This window comes from Portunus trituberculatus, chromosome 45 (assembly GCF_017591435.1).
Source record: "Portunus trituberculatus isolate SZX2019 chromosome 45, ASM1759143v1, whole genome shotgun sequence".
Classification (NCBI taxonomy): Eukaryota; Metazoa; Arthropoda; class Malacostraca; order Decapoda; family Portunidae; genus Portunus; species Portunus trituberculatus.
Genome location: NC_059299.1, coordinates 10,373,647 through 10,394,596, shown reverse-complemented (window position 1 = coordinate 10,394,596; position 20,950 = coordinate 10,373,647). Strand labels below are relative to the sequence as shown.

General features: G+C 38.7%; 1 protein-coding gene across 1 annotated transcript in view; it reads right to left on the bottom strand.

Moving 5' to 3' along the window:
* Window positions 1–20,950, bottom strand: part of LOC123519257 (laminin subunit alpha-like) — a 235,179-nt gene that overhangs the window by 45,550 nt on the left and 168,679 nt on the right. Inside the window, exons 44-45 of the mRNA XM_045280389.1 lie at window positions 20,614–20,822; window positions 11,183–11,424 (exon numbers count right to left, since the gene is read on the bottom strand). Of these exons, the coding sequence (XP_045136324.1) occupies window positions 11,183–11,424; window positions 20,614–20,822 (451 nt within the window). The remainder of the gene's footprint in view (window positions 1–11,182; window positions 11,425–20,613; window positions 20,823–20,950) is intronic.

Sequence of the window (20,950 nt, the reverse complement as noted above, 5' to 3'; positions counted from 1 at the left end):
TAGTAGATCTTTGACTTCATTTCCTCCTTTTCCCTTCTTGGTCTATATTTTACATTTTTTTCTTTTAGTCCAAAGATAATTACACTCTTCTTTTTTTTCTGCAATTTCCCTTAATAGGTTTTCCTTTTCCTTAAGGACTCCAATAATTTTGTTTGCCATGTTCTCGTCTCTTTCTTTTAGTTGTTCTTGAATTACCTCCTGTAAGTTATCTTTGTCTTTATCTTTACTGCTTTTGCAGTAAAGAGACAGTTCCTTGTGACTGCCTGACAAAGTGTAAAAACTGTGCTCTGTACTTTGTGACGCCTTGCCAGTAGTGGAGAGACTGTGTTTCGAAACTTTTGACAAAGTAGAATTTGTGCTCTACTCTGTGCTGTGCGTGTGTGTGTGGGGAAACTGTTCGGCACTAAGTGCTCGCTTTTACCAGTGGTGGGTGTGAGTGTTTCCTTTTGTCAGTTGTTTGTGTGCGTGTTTTCTTTTGTAAGTTGTGTGTGCATGTTTTTTTGTCATTGTGGTGTGGTTGTGTTTCTTTGTCTTTGTGGTGTGTTTGTGTTTCTTTGTCTTTGTGGTGTGTTTGTGTTTCTTTGTCATTGTGGTGTGGTTGTGTTTCGTTGCAGTTGTGGTGTATGTGTATTTGTTTTGTCAGTTGTGAGTTTTCTTTGTGTGCAATAAACTAAAATAGTGTTTTAAGTGTTTAACGACCCTGGCTCTACCCAGAAATAAGTACGATGCCACGTTGAGGGAGACCCCTATGAAATAAGATGTAGTGGTAAAAGTGTAATAGGTGTATCACGTACGAGTAGCCTGGGCGGGCTTAAACACCTTTAACCACTGATAACCTTTTACACACCTACTGGTCCATTGTATTAACCATAGTAAACTGTAACACTTTCTCACTCCACTGCCCAGCATTATCCATTACTTCCATCTCTCTCTAGTTTAATTTTTTACAGTAAAGTCTCCAACTAAGAGTATTCTTCTATCTCTTTTTATCATGTTATCTAGCCACTTTATCACCTCTGTTTGCATATCTTTATGCTCATGTGATCCCCATGTATTAGTCTTTGGTGGAACATATGTGACCATAATTTTTCTTTTCTTCAAATCTTCTGTTCTGATTGTTACTGCCATTACTTCCACTTTGTCCTCACCATATTGCACATCCTCCACACATATACGTATTATCATGAATCATTATTAGCACTCCTCCTCCCTCTTTACCCTTCCTGTCCCTTCTCCAGGTATTATATCCCTCCTCTTTAAAGTTGACATGGATCTCTTTTTTCAGTTTTGTTTCAACGATGCACATTACATCCGGCTTTTTCTCTTTCAAATAATCCCGAACTTCCAATAGGCTTGATAATAACCCATCTATGTTAGTATAAGTCACTCTTATTTCATTGCCTCCTCCATGACCTCCTCTTTTTTTCCTTAGGTACCACTTCTTTAGTCTCGTATCCAGAACCCTCCAGTAAAAATTATTCTTCTCTATCTCTGTCCTTTTCTCGTTTTTTTCCTTAGCTTCACTTCTTAACATTTTCTCCTTTTCCCTTTCCTCTAAGTTCATATCTCTTTTTCTCCATATTTCCTTGTGATCAACATCATTGGCCAACTTCCCTTTTCTAGCCATAATTTCCTCTACAGCCACTTGAGATCTTATTTTCACCTTCATTGATCTCTTACCCCCTTCGCTGTACCTTCTCAGCCTAACCACTTCCTCCACCTCCTGGTCAAATTCTTGTGTGCTGTCTTGTACTCGTTTGATAACTGTTTTGGCCATTTCCCTTTCTTCACGTTCTCTCGTGAATTTATTTGGATTTTTCTTTTTCCTCATCCCGTAAATCACGAAGCTTTTTTTCTTGTCCACTGCATCCCACACTAAATCTTCCTTTTCCTTGATAACTTCTATTACAGTGACTTGTGTTCTCCTGAATTTGTCTCCTTACCACTTCTTAAAATTTGACTTTTTCCTCTTCTTTCTCCTGTTTCCATTAATTTCTTAGTTCTTTCAATTTGTTATCACCTAGACCACCTTCTGTCCTGTCTGTAATCCTGTCCTGCACTTTATCCTGCAAGCTCTTTAAAGAGCTTTCATAATTTTGGCATGTGGTTTCTAGAAAGTCATTTTGCTTCCTTATTTCCATAATCTCCTCTTTCAATTCCTGGTTTATTGCACTAACCTTCTCACATTCAGCTACTTTCAATTTCATGGCTGTGTTCTCTGTTAGCAGTCAGTCTTGTTTGTCCATGAGAGTGGACATCACCACCTTCATGTATCTTAATTCTCTTTCTACATTAATAAGCCTTCTCATATTACCTAGTTCATTCTGGAAACCCAAGAAATCCTTTTCCATAGTATCATCAGTCAGTTTCCTTAAACCAATAGGAGGTTTCTTTAATGCGTTGGTTTTCACTCGGCTTATGTTTTGATTCCGCCATGCACCTGGCAGTACTACTTGGTTCCATCTCTCTCTCTCGTTATTCATTCTTTAGCTATATGTGATCTAACACTTATTTCATTTGGAGATAGGAGAACCTATGGCCCCCTCTCCCCCTGTACATACGTCTAGGCCTGAGTCCAACTTCTTTTGTATTACATAACATAACATAACATAAATAATAGGATAACAAAGGGCCACCAGGGCCCATCTAGGTTATCCTGTATCAGTCGCACAGCGACCTCGTCATCAGTACTTAAAGATACACTTACAAGTACACAATACATTATATACTAATTCTAAATATTTGGCCCATTAACAGGGCTAAGTCCTGCATCGAATTCCTCTACAATCTGTAATCCCCATACATGGGGATCATGTCTTGTTTAACTATAGTAAATTTCTTATAAAACTATCATGCAGCGCTATACATAATTATAAATCTAATAAATTTAAGTGCTTATCTAATCTGTTTTTAAACATTGTCAAACTAGTGCTATTTACAACCGTCTCTGGCAATGCATTCCAGAAGTCTACCACCCTATGACTAAAGAAATATTTTCTTATATCTAACCTGCAGCCTTGCTTTCTAATCTTCCTGCCATGATTTCTAGTCCTACTTCCCTCCTCTAAGGTAAAGAAAGATCTCACATCTATGTAGTTTGTATCTGAGAACATTTTAAATAACTCTATCATATCCCTCTTATACATCTCCTCTCAAATGAAAACATGTTTAATGCCTTTAATCTATCTCTATACTCCAGGCGCTTCAAAGCTGGTATCATCCTAGTTGCTCTTCTCTGAACTGCTTCTAACATGTTGATATCCTGCCTATAGTGGGGTGACCAGGCCTGTATGCAATACTCTAAATGGGGCCTAACATAGGAATTATATAAGCTACGCACCACTTCCTTACTTTTATAACTAACATTTCTATTTATAAAACCCAGGATCCTATTTGCCCTATTTCTTGCTTCTAAACATTGCTTTGAAAATTTCATAGTCCTGTCTATCACTACTCCTAAATCCTTTCCTTCCTCTACTGCCTCTAGCCAACATCCCTCCATCTCATAGTTAAAGTTTGTGTTGTCTTTACCTAAATGCATAACCTGACACTTTTAGAATTAAACTCCATCTGCCACCTGTCTGCCCATGCTATCAGCCTGTCCAGGTCTCGTTGTATTCTGTAATTGTCCTTTTCACCCTGTACTGCACATGCTATCTTAGTATCATCTGCAAACTTTGATACTTTGCTACTAATTCCTATATCTAAATCGTTAATGTACACCAAGAAAAGAAGAGGTCCTAGCACTGATCCTTGGGGTACCCCACTAACCACTTCCTTCCACTCAGACATTGCCCCATTTAATACTACTCTCTGTTTCCTATCAGAAAGCCATTCACTAATCCAATCAACTAACCTACCCCTATCCCATGTAGTCTCAATTTGTACACTAGCCTCCTATGCGGTACCTTATCAAACGCCTTGCTAAAATCTAGATATATAACATCTATGCTATTTCCATCATCTAACTCCTTGGTAATATATTCTAAGATATCGAGCAAATTTGTAAGACAGGACCTCCCTGATCTAAAGCCATGTTGGGTATCTCTAATTAATCTATTCTCATTTAAATGCTCCCAAATACTACCCTTAATGATTTTCTCTAGGATCTTACATACTATACTAGTTAAACTGATCGGTCTATAATTATTCGCATCATCCTTCCTACCTTTTTTAAATATTGGAGTAACATTAGCTAACTTCCAGTCCTGTGGTATCTCAGCAAACCTAAGTGATCTTTCAAAGATTAACTTAAGTGCTTCAGAAATACTGTCTACACCCTCCCTAAGTACTCTGGCATGTAGCTCATCAGGACCACTAGCTTTCCTATCGTCTAGTTCAAGAATAAATTTCCTAACAATTCCCGGTTTTATATCAATATTTTCTAAAGCTCTTAAACTACTCGTCGCACTGTTTGTAACAGGATTTCCTATTCTTTCCTAGTAAATACTGAAGAAAATTGTTCATTCAATAATTCTACTATGTCTTCATTTTGATCCACTACTACACCATCTTTTCTGAGTGGTCCAATCCTATCCTTATTTCTTTTATCACTGACCTTGTAATAACTATATAATTTTTGGGATCTTTACTCCCAGCTCTAGCTAGTTTTATCTCTGCCTGCCTTTTACTTTTTTTATAACCTTACTCAAATCATCTCTGACCTGTCTGTACCTAATCAAATCTACATCTTCCCACTTTTCTGCAACTCTCTGTATGCCCTCTTCTTCTCTCTGATCTGGCTACCTATCTCATGAGTCCACCATAATGGCTTCCTGTTTCTCTGCCTTATATCTTTGTAAGGGATACACTGCATCACTATACCCTTTACTACAACCTTAAAAATATCCCACATCTCCTGTGCAGTTTTATTTCCAAAACTATCTTCCCAGTTTACCTCTCCTAATAACTGACGTAACCTACCATAATTGCCTTTCTGATAGTTTGGGACTCTAGTCTTATTCACTATATTATCCCTACTGGAATTAATGATAAATCTAATTATATGATGGTCACTGTTTGCTAAAGTCTCTCCTACCTCAACTTCCTTTAAACAATGCTCAATATTTGTTAGTACTATGTCTAAAACCTTCCTCCCCCTAGTAGGTTTATCTACCATCTGCACTAAATAGTTATCCTGAAAACTTTCCATAAACTTATTTTCACTAGCATCTCCTACCATCCTCTCCCAGTTTACTGACTTAAGATTAAAATCCCTAAGATAATTGTCTGACTAGTACACCCCCTATTTATCTCATCTACCATAAGGTTGTCTACCTCTGCTGACTGGTTAGGTGGTCTATAAAAGCTCCTACTCTAATAACCTTACTTTTGTTTACTCTAACATCCAGCCATAAGGACTCTACTCTGTGATCTACCTTAATACCATTAACCTGACTGGAAATGAAGGATTTTTTTACATAAATAACTACTCCTCCACCTATCCTACCAATTCTCTGGTGTAAATACATAATGTATCCATCTACTTCATATTCTTTCCTATTTTCCTAAACTTTTCCTCATTTACCCATGCCTCTGTGACACATACAACATCTAAATCCTCCTCAACTATATAACTAGATAACTCGTCCTTCTTGTTCCTAAGACTCCTGGCATTTACATAAAACATTTAAGTCCAGCTACCTTCCTAGATGCTGTCTCCTTATTTGGAATCCTAATCTTATTCTCTCCTATTTGCACCTGGAAATCTTTCCTAATCTTTTCACTATCTCTGTTTATCCTATCTAATTTATGTCTAGCATCTTTCTTCTGGAATGCATTTGCTACCTCACCCCCTACACTCCATCCCAACTCCCCTCCAGACATCCACTCAGCACATCCACACCCTTCCTACTCAGATGCACACCATCCCTAGCATACAAATCCCTTCGCCCATAGAACCTATCCCATACATCCACAAAGCTGACACCCACATCCTTACACATCCCTTTTACCCGATCATTCACACCAATGGCTCTAGACAACCATTCCTGCTAACATACACACGAGGCAAGATTCCTGACACTACACACCTCCTACCACTCTCCCTTATCTTGCCTAACATTTCCCGAAATCTTGCCACTAACTCCTCCGACCCACCTGCTCTGACATCGTTCCCACCTACGTGCAAAACTACTACACCCTCCTCTCCATCCCCCAACCCTCTTCTGCACCTCCTCACTCACTGCCTTCACACCTGCACCAGGCATACACACATTCGTCCTCCTATCCCTGTCTTTCCCACAGAAAGTGCTATCTAAATACCTAACCTGAGAGTCACCCACCACACACACCTGAGGTGTGCTACAAAACAACCATCCTCCTCCTCTCCTCTACCCCCTTCTTTCTCCTTTCACTCACCACAACCACTTCATTCACTCCACTCTCACTTTCACTCTCCCTCCCCTCCAACAAACCGAACCTATTTTCACACTCAACAGGTTTAGTCCTATCCTCCCTAACTGCCTCCGCTTTCCTTCCCCTCGCAACCTGCCATCTCTGCCCATCCTGACTACTATCTTTCCCCGTCTGGCTCGCCTGCTCCCTCTTCCCCACTCTGCTCTTCCCGACAGAGGGCCAAGCCACCCTGTCGCCCTCAGAAGGTCCAACCTTCGGCCTAACACTGATCTCCTGCCTAATTTTTTCCACTGCCTCCCAAGCCTCTTAACCTCCTCCTTCAACTCAAAGATGAGAACTTCGTTCGCACTTTTCCCCTCACTTAGCTTTCTGATTTCCTCTCGTAATTCTCGGTGCTCAAGAGAAAGAACTAAATTCTCGCTCTTGAGCCTACACACCATACACTCAGAAAAGTCAACGACCTTCCTGTCATGCCCACACATCTCACACACAACAAACTCTCCCAATCCCATCTCAACACTCTCTTTCACGCACTCAATCACACTCTGATATACCTCAGTAGCTACCGCCATACTAACTTACAATCTGTTAACTCACAAACAAATAAAAATACTTGGTGACGGCGGGTTGGGGGAACCGCGGTGGTGGGGGGGCCTAAGTGAGGTCAACTAATCCTCTTTCAAGGTCAACTTGACAGTTACAAGCCTAGTCTCCTCGCTCTACAAAAATACTTTTAACTCACAAACACTGATTCTAACCACTATTTCACTCTAATCTAACACTTGCAGTACACACTTTCACTTCACTAACACTCAAAAGCACCACACACAGACACCAAGCACAAACACCACTCGCTAACTATAAAACCACAGCCAAAAACGCACACACAACACGTCCACTCGCGCACACATCTCTCCATCTCAAATAGTTTTCCATCCATTTTAACAATTTTCCTTCAGTCCACTCCAATTTCCATAGCAGTCTCATGTGTGGTACCTTGTCAAAAGCCTTTTCAGCCTAAAACCAAATTCATGATCTGATAATAACTTATGATCCTCCAAGAACCAAATCCAATATTTCTTTATTACCCTCTCACAAATCTTACCGACCACACTTGTTAAAGACACAGGTCTATATTTAAGAGGCTCTTCCTTACTGCCTCCCTTATATATGGGCACCACTTCAGCTCTTTTCCACTCCACTGGTACTTTCCCCGTTTCTAATGAGCACCTTATAATATCATATAATGGATCTATCAATTCTTCTCTACATTCCTTCAATAATTTACCTGAAACTTCATCCGGCCCCATCACTTTATTATTTTTAAGTTCCTCCAACATTTTATATAACTCCTTTTAAGGTATCTTAATGTCATCCATATGCATATTTCCTTCCACATTTTGAGGCTTTACAAACATTGTTTCTTTAGTAAATACTTCTTGAAACCTATTATTTAGCAATTCTGCGATATTCTTAGGGTAATCTACTATCCCTTGCTCTTCTTTTAATCTTTCAATGGACTCTCTTTCTTTAAGTTTACCATTTATGAACCTGTAAAACAATTTTGGATGTTCCTTACCCTTGTCTACAATATCTTTTTCAAATTTTCTTTCTTCCTCTTTCCTTACCCTCACATACTCATTTCTCGCCACTCTATAATTCTCCTTATTTAGGATGTGCAATATGGTGAGGACAAGGTGGAAATAATGGCAGAAAAGAGGTTTACACTTGGCAATTTTCAGGAGGCAATATTGCTGAAACGTGTTGCCGATAGCATTTTGGGTCTCGGTCTGAGACTGGGAGCGCTACTCGCAGCTAGCCGACCATGTTGGTCTTATATTGCCGCTATTGCCGACTCGCAGCAATATAAACAAACATGTCGGCACCCAAAGAAGCATCACTGATGAATGCAGACAACTTCATTTGGAGTTGGGAGGCCGAGGTGGCCTTGCTGGAGCAAGTGAGGGAGATGAAACATTTGTGTGACCCACAAGACGAGGTTTACAAGAAGCATAGTCTTGTCGCTTTCAGAGAGTGGCTGATTCACTGAAGGAGATGTGTATCCTCCTTCATGATAAGAGGAGTCACAAGCCGTAGCAGCTCTTGATACTGTACCTTTGGAAGGCGTATCCATTGTCGCAGGGTCTCGGAGTCTTCCAGGCAAAGTTTGACCAGAAGAGTATGGTACACACTCTTCGTTTCCCGTCTTTTCAGCCACGAGCGCATCCACAGACATTTCCTTTTTCCTGCCATCGTCAATTCATGTAAAAAAAAGAACAGCCATTGCTGCCTCTTCATCGCTGGAGGAAGAATCAGGACCAAAAAAGTTCTTGCGGAGAGCCATCTTGTTGGTTTGTTTACGTCCTGACAGCTGATGGTCTCGGCAACATCTCCTCAGTAGTGTGAACGTACTTGCTCCTGAGAGCATTCAGCCGCAGTTGTCAGCAGCATGTTTCAGCAATATTGCCTCCCCCTCCCAAAAATTGCCAAGTGTAAATCCCCCTTAACAATCAGAACAGAAGATTTGAAGAAAAGAAAAATCATAGTTACATATGTTCCACCAAAGACTAATACATGGGGATCAGAAGAGCATAAAAATATGCAAACAGAGGTGATAAAGTGCCTAGATAACATGATAAGAAGAGATAGAAGAATACTCTTAGTTGGAGATTTTAACTGTAAAAAAAATAAACTGGAGAGAGATGGAAACAATGGATAATGCTGGGCAGTGGAGTGAGATAGTCTTACAGTTGACTATAGTTAATACGTACAATGGATCAGTGAATGGAGGGGTCAACAAGATACAGGGGGGGAAGAAGAACCATCGTTGCTTGACCTAGTTTTCACAAAGAAACCAGAATCCCCAATCATACAATACCTTAGTCCAATGGGGAAAAGTGATCATGTGACAGTAGAGATGTAAATGTAGGAGGAAGATGAGTTAAGTTACAGAGAGGACTATAAAGGAGAGATTAAATTATGCAAGAGCGGATCTTGAAAAATTAAGAAGTTATTTTGCTGATATTGAGTGGAGTAATATTATGTGCAGGAAGACTATACAAGAGAAATATGACATATTCTTACAGAATTACAATGAAGGAGTAAAAAAGTTTGTTCCTGTTTATAGAGTTAAAAAAAAAAAGGCAAAGGATAAAGAGTGGAAGAGTGGAAGTACAAAGATACTAGAAATGAATACATTAGAGTAAGGAGAGAGAAAGAAAGTTTGAGAAGGATGTAGTGGATAAAAGCAAGGATGAACCCAAACTTTTCTACAAAAAAGTTTATAGACGGCAAAACAAAGAATAAGGAAACAATTGAAAAAATAATTAAAGAAGGGATGGCATACCAAACAGAGAAGGAAATGTTTCAAATAATGAAAGAGAGCCTCAAAACGGTATTCACGGCAGAAAATAATTTCACAGAACCTAATAGGACATTGGATTGCCAAGGATTACAGGAGATTGCAGTGCAGTATCAAACTTGTTAAGCTTCTACTCAAGTTATTGCAGGACTTGAAAACAAAGATGGATGGGTAGACAAAGTATACCTGGACATTAAAAAGGCTTTTGATAAAGTCCCGCACAGAAGACTTATTTGGAAACTAGAGTACGTAGGACTGTGTGGAACCTTACTCAAATAGACAAGAGACTATTTGAAAGATAGGGAAATGAGAACTGTGATTAGAGATACATACTCATCTTGGGGTAAAGTAACTAGCGGAGTGCCACAATGGTCAGTGTTAGCCCCCATTATGTTTCAAGTTTATGTAAATGACATTCACATTGGGATAAACAGTTATATAAATTTATTCGCTGATAATGCAAAGTTGCTAAGAGTTATCAAAATCAGAGAGGACTGTCTGCTGTTGTAGGAAGATTTAAACAAGATCTATGAATGGAGCAAGAAGTGGAAATTGGAATTTAATGTCAAGAAATGCCACATAATGGAGGTAGGAAAGAGTAAGAGAAGATCAGCATGGAACTATTTGATGGGGAATGAGCAAATAACGAAGATTAAAGAGGAAAAAGATCTTGGAGTGATCATACAAGAAAATCTGAGCCCTGATGAACACATATTCGAGATATTTGGACTATTATATAAGATGTTGACTAATATAAGAGTGGCATTTCATTACATGGATAAAGATATGATGAAAAAAATCATCACAAGCATGATATGTCCAAGGCTGGAATATGCAGCATTGGTATGGTCTTCGAGCTCTAAAAAGGATATAAGAAAATTTGAAAGGATACAGAAGATTGCTACTAAGATGGTGCCGGAATTAAAGGACCTCACATATGAAGAATGACTGAAGGAAATGGGACTGCCAACCTTACAAGATAGAAGAGAATGGGGGGACCTAATAACAATGTATAAGATAGTAAATGATATTGAAAAAATAGCCAAAGAAGACCTGGTGCTGTTGACAGAAGAAGATGGAAGGACAAGAGGACATGAAAAGAAGATCAGGATAAGACAGTGTGTGGAGGATACTGGAAAATACAGTTTTCCACACAACGGTGGAAAAATGGAATGCATTAGATAATGGAATCATTACAGCACATAGTGTGCATAACTTTAAAGAAAAACTAGATAAATGGAGATATGGAGACAGGACACTATGAGCCCTGCTCGAACCCTGTACAATACAACTAGATAAACTAGGTAAATATACACAAAGTTGCATTAATTCTTTAAATAGTAACAAAGTTGCATTAATTCTTTAAATAGTAATCTACAACTATGTTATTTTGTAACCTGAATCACTTTTCAAGCTAGATAATATAGAGTAATTCTTTCACAAACGATTAGAATCGCCAATTACCTTTGTGGTGGTTGAAGCCTTGGTGAGTTCCCTTGGGTTCTCCACTTCAATTGTTGTGTTGGGAAGGAAGGACACACCCACTTTAATCTTATTGGTCAGCTCTCGGGTCTTCTGTATGGTAAGACGCAACTTTTCCAGGCGCTCACGCATATCCATGCATCTCATCCGGATGCTGGCGCTTTGAGGACGGAGGCGCTGTGCTAACTCAACTGCTTCTGGTAGCTGTTGCTCTGCACGCTCCACTGGACAGGGAAGAAACAAAGTATGATATGCAGCATTATCTTACTACATCCCTCATTGAGTTTCGTGCTACCTGAGTTTAGTGATCCTTAAGTTTGGTGCTAAGTCTTAAATTCTTAGCAACCCAAGTTTTGTGTATTATTGTCCCAAGTTTCACGCTGATTTGACAAGTATTGGTATTGTTTACCTGTATTCCATATATGCAGCACTAGCAATGTCATACCCACTGATGGATAACATTTCAGCCACCTGAAGCAGTGAGTCCATAGCTGCCACTACAATCTGTCTCTCTCACATTGCAATGAGCTCACTACCACTCATTTTGTCTTGACCCACACAATAATCCTCCACCACCTGTTTCACTGTAGCAATATTGACAAAGTGCCCAATATTCCACATTAAGTCTACAGCTTTCTTTATATCAAAATTACAAAAGAAATTCTGTGCTGTCATGGTATTTTTTTTCTTGTATACTGAGGGAAATCCAGCCAAGGGTAACAAAAAGATAAAACAAAATGGCTTGACTGTCTTTACTCTCTTTTTCACCTCTGTAATGCTGCATCTCTTGCCATATTCTATCGCTATTTTTATGCCAACTGTTCTATTGATCTTGCTAATTGCATGCCTCCACTCTTCCTACAGCTTTACTGCACAAAACTTTCTTTATTCTCTCAACCCCATTCTATTCAACTCTATAATGCAAGAGTTTACTAGTACTCTCAATCATTCATCCCTTTTAAACCCTGGAACTCTCTTGTATTTTCATCTACCTATGACCTGAACTTATTTAACAGGGAAGTTTAATGACATCTATCCCATTCTTTTGGCAAACTCTCTTGGCTCTGTTCTGGGACTGACATCTTAGTGGGCCCTCTTGTTTAATAATTTTTGTTGCCCTTGGCCAAAGATTTTCCAGTCTTGCATAAAAAAAAAAAAAAAAAAAAAAAAAAAAAAAAAAAAAAAAAAGCCAGTCCCTGAGCAGGGTCAAGATAGTTAACCAAAAGAATGGGATAAATGTTTTGAAACCTCCCTCTTCAATGAATTCAAGTCATCAGTAGATGTAAATACAGAAGCAGGTAGGGAGTCATCTCATCTATCTGATGACTGATCATGAGTAATGCAGGGCTTCAACCTGTGGTGCAGTGCTCAGTGGTACTGCGAAGTGAAATACATGAAAAATAAACAATGTGAAAGTAAACAACAGTAAGATTGTTGATAGTACAAAAAACAACATGTAAAAAGTGGCATTGGAGGGGGAAGAGGAGATGAGTAGTACAGTTGGTAGACACTGATTACCGTCATACATACAAAAAATACTGTACTAATGATAATCAATGTCTGGTCACTCTATTTATCATTGGCACATACAAAGCACTATCGGAAAAACTCAGACATGAAATAAGCCTGAGTGACGAAAATACAAAACAATAGATACATTCTGCACTTCATGAAGTGTTAAGCCCCAAGTAAAGGTGAAGGTTTCCCATGAGACACTCCCACTCTCTAATCACTCTCCCTCCCAAGTTTTCTCTCTCTCTCTCTCTCTCTCTCTCTCATTATTATTATTATTATTTTTGTTACCATTGCTATTGTAAATATTTTCATAAATAAAACAATAACACTATTAAAGACATTAATAATAACAATGGTTACAACAACAACAACAACAATAATAATAATAGTAATAGTAATAATAATAATAATAATAATAATAATAATAATAATAATAATAAAAACAATAATTAAAACAATAACAATATGAGAGAGAGAGAGAGAGAGAGAGAGAGAGAGAGAGAGAGAGAGAGAGAGAGAGAGAGAGAGAGAGAGAGAGAGTGAGAGTGGTGGTGGTGGTGGTGGTGAGTGAGTGAGTGAGTGAGTGAGTGGTGGTGAGTGAGTGAGTGAGTGAGTGAGTGAGTGAGTGAGTGAGTGAGTTTCACTGTTTGATCTGCTGCAGTCTCTGACGAGACAGCCAGACGTTACCCTACGGAACGAGCTCAGAGCTCATTATTTCCGATCTTCGGATAGGCCTGAGACCAGGCACACACCACACACCGGGACAACAAGGTCACAACTCCTCGATTTACATCCCGTACCTACTCACTGCTAGGTGAACAGGGGCTACACGTGAAAGGAGACATACCCAAATATCTCCACCCAGCCGGGGAATCGAACCCCGGTCCTCTAGCTTGTGAAGCCAACGCTCTAACCACTGAGCTACCGGGAGTGAGTGCGTGCGTGCGTGCGTGAGTGAGTGCATATGTGTGTGTATGTATGCATGTGTGTAATTACCAAGATTACCTTGTTGTATACCATAGGGTTCAAGCAGAGCTCATAGTGACCTATCTCCAACTTTTCCTTAAATGTGTGCACTCTTTCTGCTGCTACAATCTCGTCACTCAATCCATTCCAGATGTCCACTGTCCTATGTGGCAAACTAAACTTTTTAATGTTCCTCAAACATTGACTTTCACGATCTTCTTTAAGTGTCCTTTTGTTCGTTTATCTCCATCCTCTGTCAGTGATACCAGGTTTTAACTATCTATCTTTCCGTACAGTTTACTAACTTACAGGGAGGAGGTGGCATAGAGAATAAGATGGTGATCATGGGATCGGGCACATGTCCATGTGTAGATTCGAATCCCACGAAGTATCGCCTTGATACTTTGCCATTTGTCGAGTGGTTTAAAGTTACCTAAATGTCACCATGATATCCAGGTTCTAAGTGATTACACCAAAGATGCATTTGGGTGGTAATATGGGCCCTTATATTGGTACCACTATAGATAAAATTGGCTGTGCCATTAGTGGGTGGAAGCTTAACAGCGCTTCCAATACTCTTCAAGTTACCTTCAGGCACTAGAGGTCAGAGGAAAAAAAAACAAAACACTTTCTTATCTATCCTTCAGTCTTTTTTTCATAGAGAAGGCTCTTTATTTCTGGCACTAACTTTGTAGAAGTACTTTGAATTCATTCTAATTTTCTGATGTCCTTCTGCCTGTATGGTGACCACACCACTGCTGCATATTCTAGTCTAGGTCTTATCAAATTGGTTATGATCTTCATCATACTCTTATCCATGTAATTGAATGCCACACTGATATGTTAGTGTCTTGTATGTTGAAGCAATTAACCCTTTATGTGTCTTTCTGGAGTCAGGGTATCTTGTAAAATTACTCTCAAGTCTTTCTCTTCACTCCTTTTCATTATAATCTCTTCTCCCATTTGACATTTCCATGTAGGTTTTCTATTACTTTAACCTATTTTCATTATATGGCATTTCCTAGTACTATTTAATTCTAATTTCCACTTTTGGTTCCATTCTCAAATCTTGTCAATCTCTTTCTGCAATTCCATACAATCACCAATGTTCCTTATTACTCTCAAAAGTTTTGCATCATCTGCAAACAAATTTATGTAGCTACTCAAACCCAGTCATTGACATATACATGGTGCCAGCACTAAACCCTATGGTAATCCACTAGTTAGTGTGCTCCAGCTTGATGGGGTATTTCTTATCATTGTTCTCATTTTGCTATCTGTTAAGTAGTCTGTCATCAATTTACAATATTTCCCTTTATTCCTCCCATGTATTCACCTAGTTGTAATTTTACAGGGCCTGGGTATCATACTCGTGTGGCCCCGTCTCCATATCTACACACATCCAACTTTCCTTTAAAACTATGCACACTCCTTGCTGACACCACCTCCTCACTCAAACCATTCCACACCTCCACACATCTTCGTGGGAAACTATATTTTTTCACATCCTTCAAGCATATTCCCTTGGCTATCTTTTTACTATGCAATCTTGTAGTTCTACTTAGTTTTTCCTCTCTCAACATCATTTGCTCATTATCCACTTCATCCAGTCCACTCAACAGTTTATAAACCTGTATTAAATCTCCTCTTTCTCTTCTTTGTTCCAAGGTAGGCAAATTCATTTCTTTTAATCTCTCCTCATAGGTCATTTCTGCCAATTCCGGAACCATTTTTGTTGCCATTCTCTGCAATCTCTCCAACTTCCTTATATGCTTCTTTTTATAAGGGGACCAAACCACTCCAGCATATTCCAATTTTGGTCTAATTACCATACTAATTAATTTCTTCATCATATCTTTATCCATATAATGGAAGGCTAATCCAATATTTTTATCAAATTATACGTTTCTCCAAACATCTTATCAATATGAGCCTCAAACTGCCCATGGTCTTGTATTATCACTCCCAAATCCTTTTCCTTTTCCACCTTTTTCAACACTACTTCTTCACCCATCTTATATAACCCTCTTGGCCGTCTTCCACTCTTTCCCATCTCCATCACATGACTTTTGCTCAGATTAAATTCCATTTGCCACCTCTTGCTCCACTCCCAAATCTTATCCAGGTCTGCCTGTAAAATTTCACAATCTTCTTCACTCTTCACACACCTACTTCGCATCATCAGCAAACAAATTAATATAACTGTTTACTCCCTCTGGCATGTCATTTATATATACCAGGAAAAGTATTGGTGCCAGCACTGAGCCTTGTGGGACTCCACTCTCCACCACCAACCAGTCCGACCTTGCATCCCTTATTACCGTTCTCATCTCCCTCCATCTCAAGTAGTTTTCCATCCACTTTAACACTTTTCCTTTCAGTCCTCCATAAATCTCTACTTTCCATAACAGTCTCTCGTGAGGTACCTTGTCAAAAGCTTTCTTTAAATCCAAATATACACAGTCCATCCATCCCTCTCTCTCCTGTATTTTGTCAACCACTCTTGAATAAAAGCTCAGTAGATTTGTTACACATGACCTCCCTTTCCTGAAGCCAAATTGATGATCCGATAATAACTTATGATCCTCCAGGAACCGTATCCAATATTTCTTTATCACCCTCTCACAAATCTTACCGACCACACTTGTTAGAGACACAGGTCTATAGTTAAGAGGCTCTTCCTTACTGCCTCCCTTATAAATGGGCACCACTTCAGCTCTCTTCCACTCTACTGGTACTTCCCCTGTTTCTAATGAGCACCTTATAATATCATATAATGGATCAATCAATTCTTCTCTACACTCCTTCAATAATTTTCCTGAAACTTCATCTGGTCCCATCGCTTTATCATCTTTAAGTTCCTCCAACATTTTATATAACTCCTTTTTAGGTATCTTAATGTCCTCCATTTGCACATTTCCTTGTATATTCTGTGGCTTTACAAACATTGTTTCTTTAGTAAATACTTGCTGAAACCTATTATTTAGCAATTTCGCTATATTCTTAGGGTCATCTACTATCCCTTGCTCTCCTTTTAGTCTTTCAATGGACTCTCTCTTTTTAAGTTTACCATTTATGAACCTGTAAAACAATTTTGGGTGTTCCTTACTCTTGTCTACAATATCTTTTTCAAATTTTTTTTCTTCCTCCCTCCTTACCCTCACATACTCATTTCTTGCCACTCTATAATTCTCCTTATTTAGTATATTCCTGCTCTTTTCCATCTTTTCCGAGCCACATCTCTCTTTTCCTTAGCCTTAACACAATCCTTTCTTCCTTCCTCTCTTGGTTTATACTTTGGTACAAATTTCATAACTCCTTCTTTATAATATTTCATAAAAATCTCATATTTCTTTTGCACTTCTCTGATTTGTAACATCTCCTCCCAATCTAATTTTCTGAAATAATTTTTCAAACTTTCTGTGTCCATCTTTCTATAATTCAATCTACCACTCCTGTATGTCTCGTCCTTCCTTCGCTGTGTTGTTGCTATCTGCATTTCCATAACCACATGATCACTCTTTCCCAAAGGACACTTGTATTGTATATCTCCATATAGGTACACTTCTCTTGTTAACACCAAATCCAGTCTAGCCGGTTCATCATCTCCTCTATATCTAGTATTTTCCTTCACCCTCTGTTCCATCATATTTTCCATCATTAGATTAAGAAATCTCTCTCCCATGCTTCTTCTCCAACACCACTTACTAGATTTTCCCAATCCACCTCCTTACAATTAAAATCTCCTACTAGTATCACCTTTCTTTTCCAGATAATACACTTTCCAAACTCTGTAAAGTATCCTTGATCATATTGTCGTATTCTCTTAATGTCCAAGAATTTGTTTTAGGAGGTACATAGGTCACCATAATTATTAATTCTTTTCCATCACTTTTTATCCTTATGCTTATCACTTCTGCGTTGTTCTTCCCATACCAAACCTTATCCACATTTATTTATTTCTTCGTCATAATCATAACTCCTCCTCCACCTTTACTCTCCCTATCCTTTCTCCATATATTATATTTATTATCCAAATTTATCTTTGTTTTTCATGCAATTTTTCTCAGTCAAACACACGATATCAGGCTTCTCCACTATCATATAGTCTTGCAATTCCAATCTACTTGACAGTATCCCATCTATATTAGTATACATTACGGTCCACCCACTGCTCCCTCTAGGGGTTCCTCCGTATTCCTTCTTTCCATATACCACTTTCTGACTCTCTCTCCTATAACTCTCCAAAAAAACTTTTCTCTTTCCTCCTCAGACCGCTCATCATTTTTCCTTCTCGCCTCTTCCACCAATTCCTTATATCTTCTCCTCTCTTCCTCATTTCTATTCTTTCTCACAAACACCTCTTTACAACCTTCTATCTCTCTTAACTTTGATGTTCTATATAGGACATCCTCCAGATTGTTGTGACTTCAGTACTACTTTAATCGGTCTGTTCACTCCTCCTTATACGGACCCAGTCTATGGATCTCTTCCACTTCTTCTTGTAGGTCTTTTTTTTCATCATCATTTAGATTTTTGAACAGATCTCTTACCGTTTTCAATTCTTCCTTAATTCTCTTCGACTTATATGTTATATTTTGTTCTTTCATCCCAAATATTAACACACTCTTTTTCTTTTCTGCTATTTCCCTTATCAATGTTTCCTTATTTTTCATTACATTAACCAGTTCCTTGGACCTTTCTTTTTTGTCTTCCTTCAACTGATCTTTAATTATTTCTTGTAATCCAACCATCTCTGCTTCCCTCGACTCAGTCCATTGTGTTTTCTTCAGTTCCCATTCCCTTTCAAGCCTTTCATTCTGCTCACTAATCATTTCCTTAAAGTCATCTTTCTCCTTTACTACTCTCTCCATATTCTCCTCCAACTGTCTCTTGTATTTTTCAACCTCCACCTTCAAATGCGCATTCTCATCCACCAATCGTTTTTCATTTTCCTCGTCTCTTAACTCTTTCCTTCAAAGCCTTGCGGAATTCTTTGTATTTACCTAATTGTATTTACCTAATTGTAACATACGGGAAAAGAGCTATGCTCGTACTGTCCCGTCTCCATATCTACTAATGTCCAGCTTTTTCTTAAAATCATGAATATTCCTTGCGTTGACCACTTCCACGTCTAAACTATTCCATGCTTCCACCCTTCTATGAGGGAAGCTATATTTTTTCACATCTCTCCTATAAGTGGCCATTTTTAGTTTTTTCCCATGCCCTCTCGACATTCTTTCATTCCACATACACAGATCTTCCCTATCCATTTTTTCCATGCCAATCATCACTCTGTATATTGCTATCAGGTCTCCCCTTTCTCTTCTGTTTTCCAGGGTCGGAAGTTGCATTCTGTTCAGTCTGTCTTCATAAGTCAAATCTCTTAAGTCAGGCACCATTTTTGTTGCAGCCCTCTGTACTTTCTCTAGTTTCCTTATGTGTTTCTTTAAGTTCGGAGCCCACTGTATTGTTGCATATTCAAGCCTTGGTCTTATCATTGCAGTAATTATTTTCTTCATCATTTCTTCATCTAAATATCTGACGCCACTCTTATGTTCCTCAATAAGTTCAATACTTCTCCAATTATTTTGTTTATATGTCTCTCTGGCGATAGGTCATTGGTAATTGTCACCCCAAGGTCTTTTTCTTCATGACTGGTTTTTATGTCTTCATTTCCTATCTTATACATACTCCTGATTCTTCTTTCACTCTTGCCAAACTCTAATTTCTTGCATTTTGTCGTGTTGAACTCCATTTGCCATGTACAGCTCCATTTCCATATTCTGTCCAAGTCTTCCTGGAGTAGTTCGCAATCTTTGTCACATCTCACTTTTCTTAACAATTTTGCATCGTCTGCAAATAGGCTCACATAACTGGACACCCCATCCACCATGTCATTTATGTAGACCGCGAACATTACTGGTGCCAACACTGATCCCTGTGGAACTCCACTCTCCACCAAGCCCCATTCTGATGGTCTGTCCTTAATTATTGTTCTCATTTCTCTTCCTACCAAAAAGTCTTCCATCCATTTTAGTAAACTGCCATGCACTCCTCCTACCATTTCAAGTTTCCAGATCAGTCTCCGGTGTGGTACCTTATCAAAGGCCTTTTTTAAATCCAGATATATTGTGTGTGAATGCATGTGTTTGTGAAGGACATCATACTGCATTGCAAATATTGAGCCTGTTTTATGATAGGAAACAAAATATTTTTTCTGGTAACTCATGTCTTTTTCTTAATGTGTATGCATATATTAATGATCCCCTTCCCCTTCCAATACAATCTTTGTACAATTGACACCTTTCCTGTTGTTTTTTCATTTAGATCTACCTATCATTGTTAATTTTTCATGTACAGTATTTCACATTGCCACTGAACACTGCACCAGAGGTTAGAGTCCTGCATGAAATTAATATTCTTATTATTTCTTTTCTTTTTCTCCTTTTCAATACAGTGTTTCCCCATATTTTGGGGACTAAATGCCTAAAACTGACTTACATGTTGTAAACACTTCACAACACAAGAATCAGTGATTCATGCATATTTACCCAAAATATGGTGACATCATTCCTATCCAGACACTTCCCTTAACAGGTCGGAACAAATGAGAATTTTCAGTGCTTTCAAAACCACTAATTTTGTGATCCTTGAGTTTAGCATTATACCTAAGGAACCAAGCAAGTACAAAACATGAGTGAGGGATGGTGAAGATGATAAGTTATCTTTGGTAATCTAAAAGAAATTATCAATATCATTTACAGCTTTGTAGACATTAGTTTGTAAGGAAAAAATAGCAGGGCTGAAAAGTAATTCATGGCATCTCACAGAAAGTTACTGTGCTGTTCCTTAAAATTAGGTACGCATTTTCAAATGCCTTTTCTTAGCCTGCATATGAAGAGATGTCATTCAGGACAGTAAAGTCTCACCTGATTCATATGCAAGAGTGATGGCTCTCTTGCCTTCAGCCATATTCTTCAGTAGGATACGGGCATCTTCTTCAGCTTTGGGAAGCCGGTTCTCCACATCAGTAATGCTCTGAATGGCTTCATCAGCACCCTCTCTTGACTGCACTGCTCTTTCTTTCAAGGCTGCTGCATCATTTGAGACAGTCTCCATATTAAGGTCAAGCAGGCGGCTGTGAACACAAATGATGATGGTTGGGTGGATATCTTGAAAATACATTTTGACTTTACATGAAAAGACAAAAAATTACGCACTACATATAAAAGACATTTCATTATTTCTGCTTTGTCTGCATTTCAC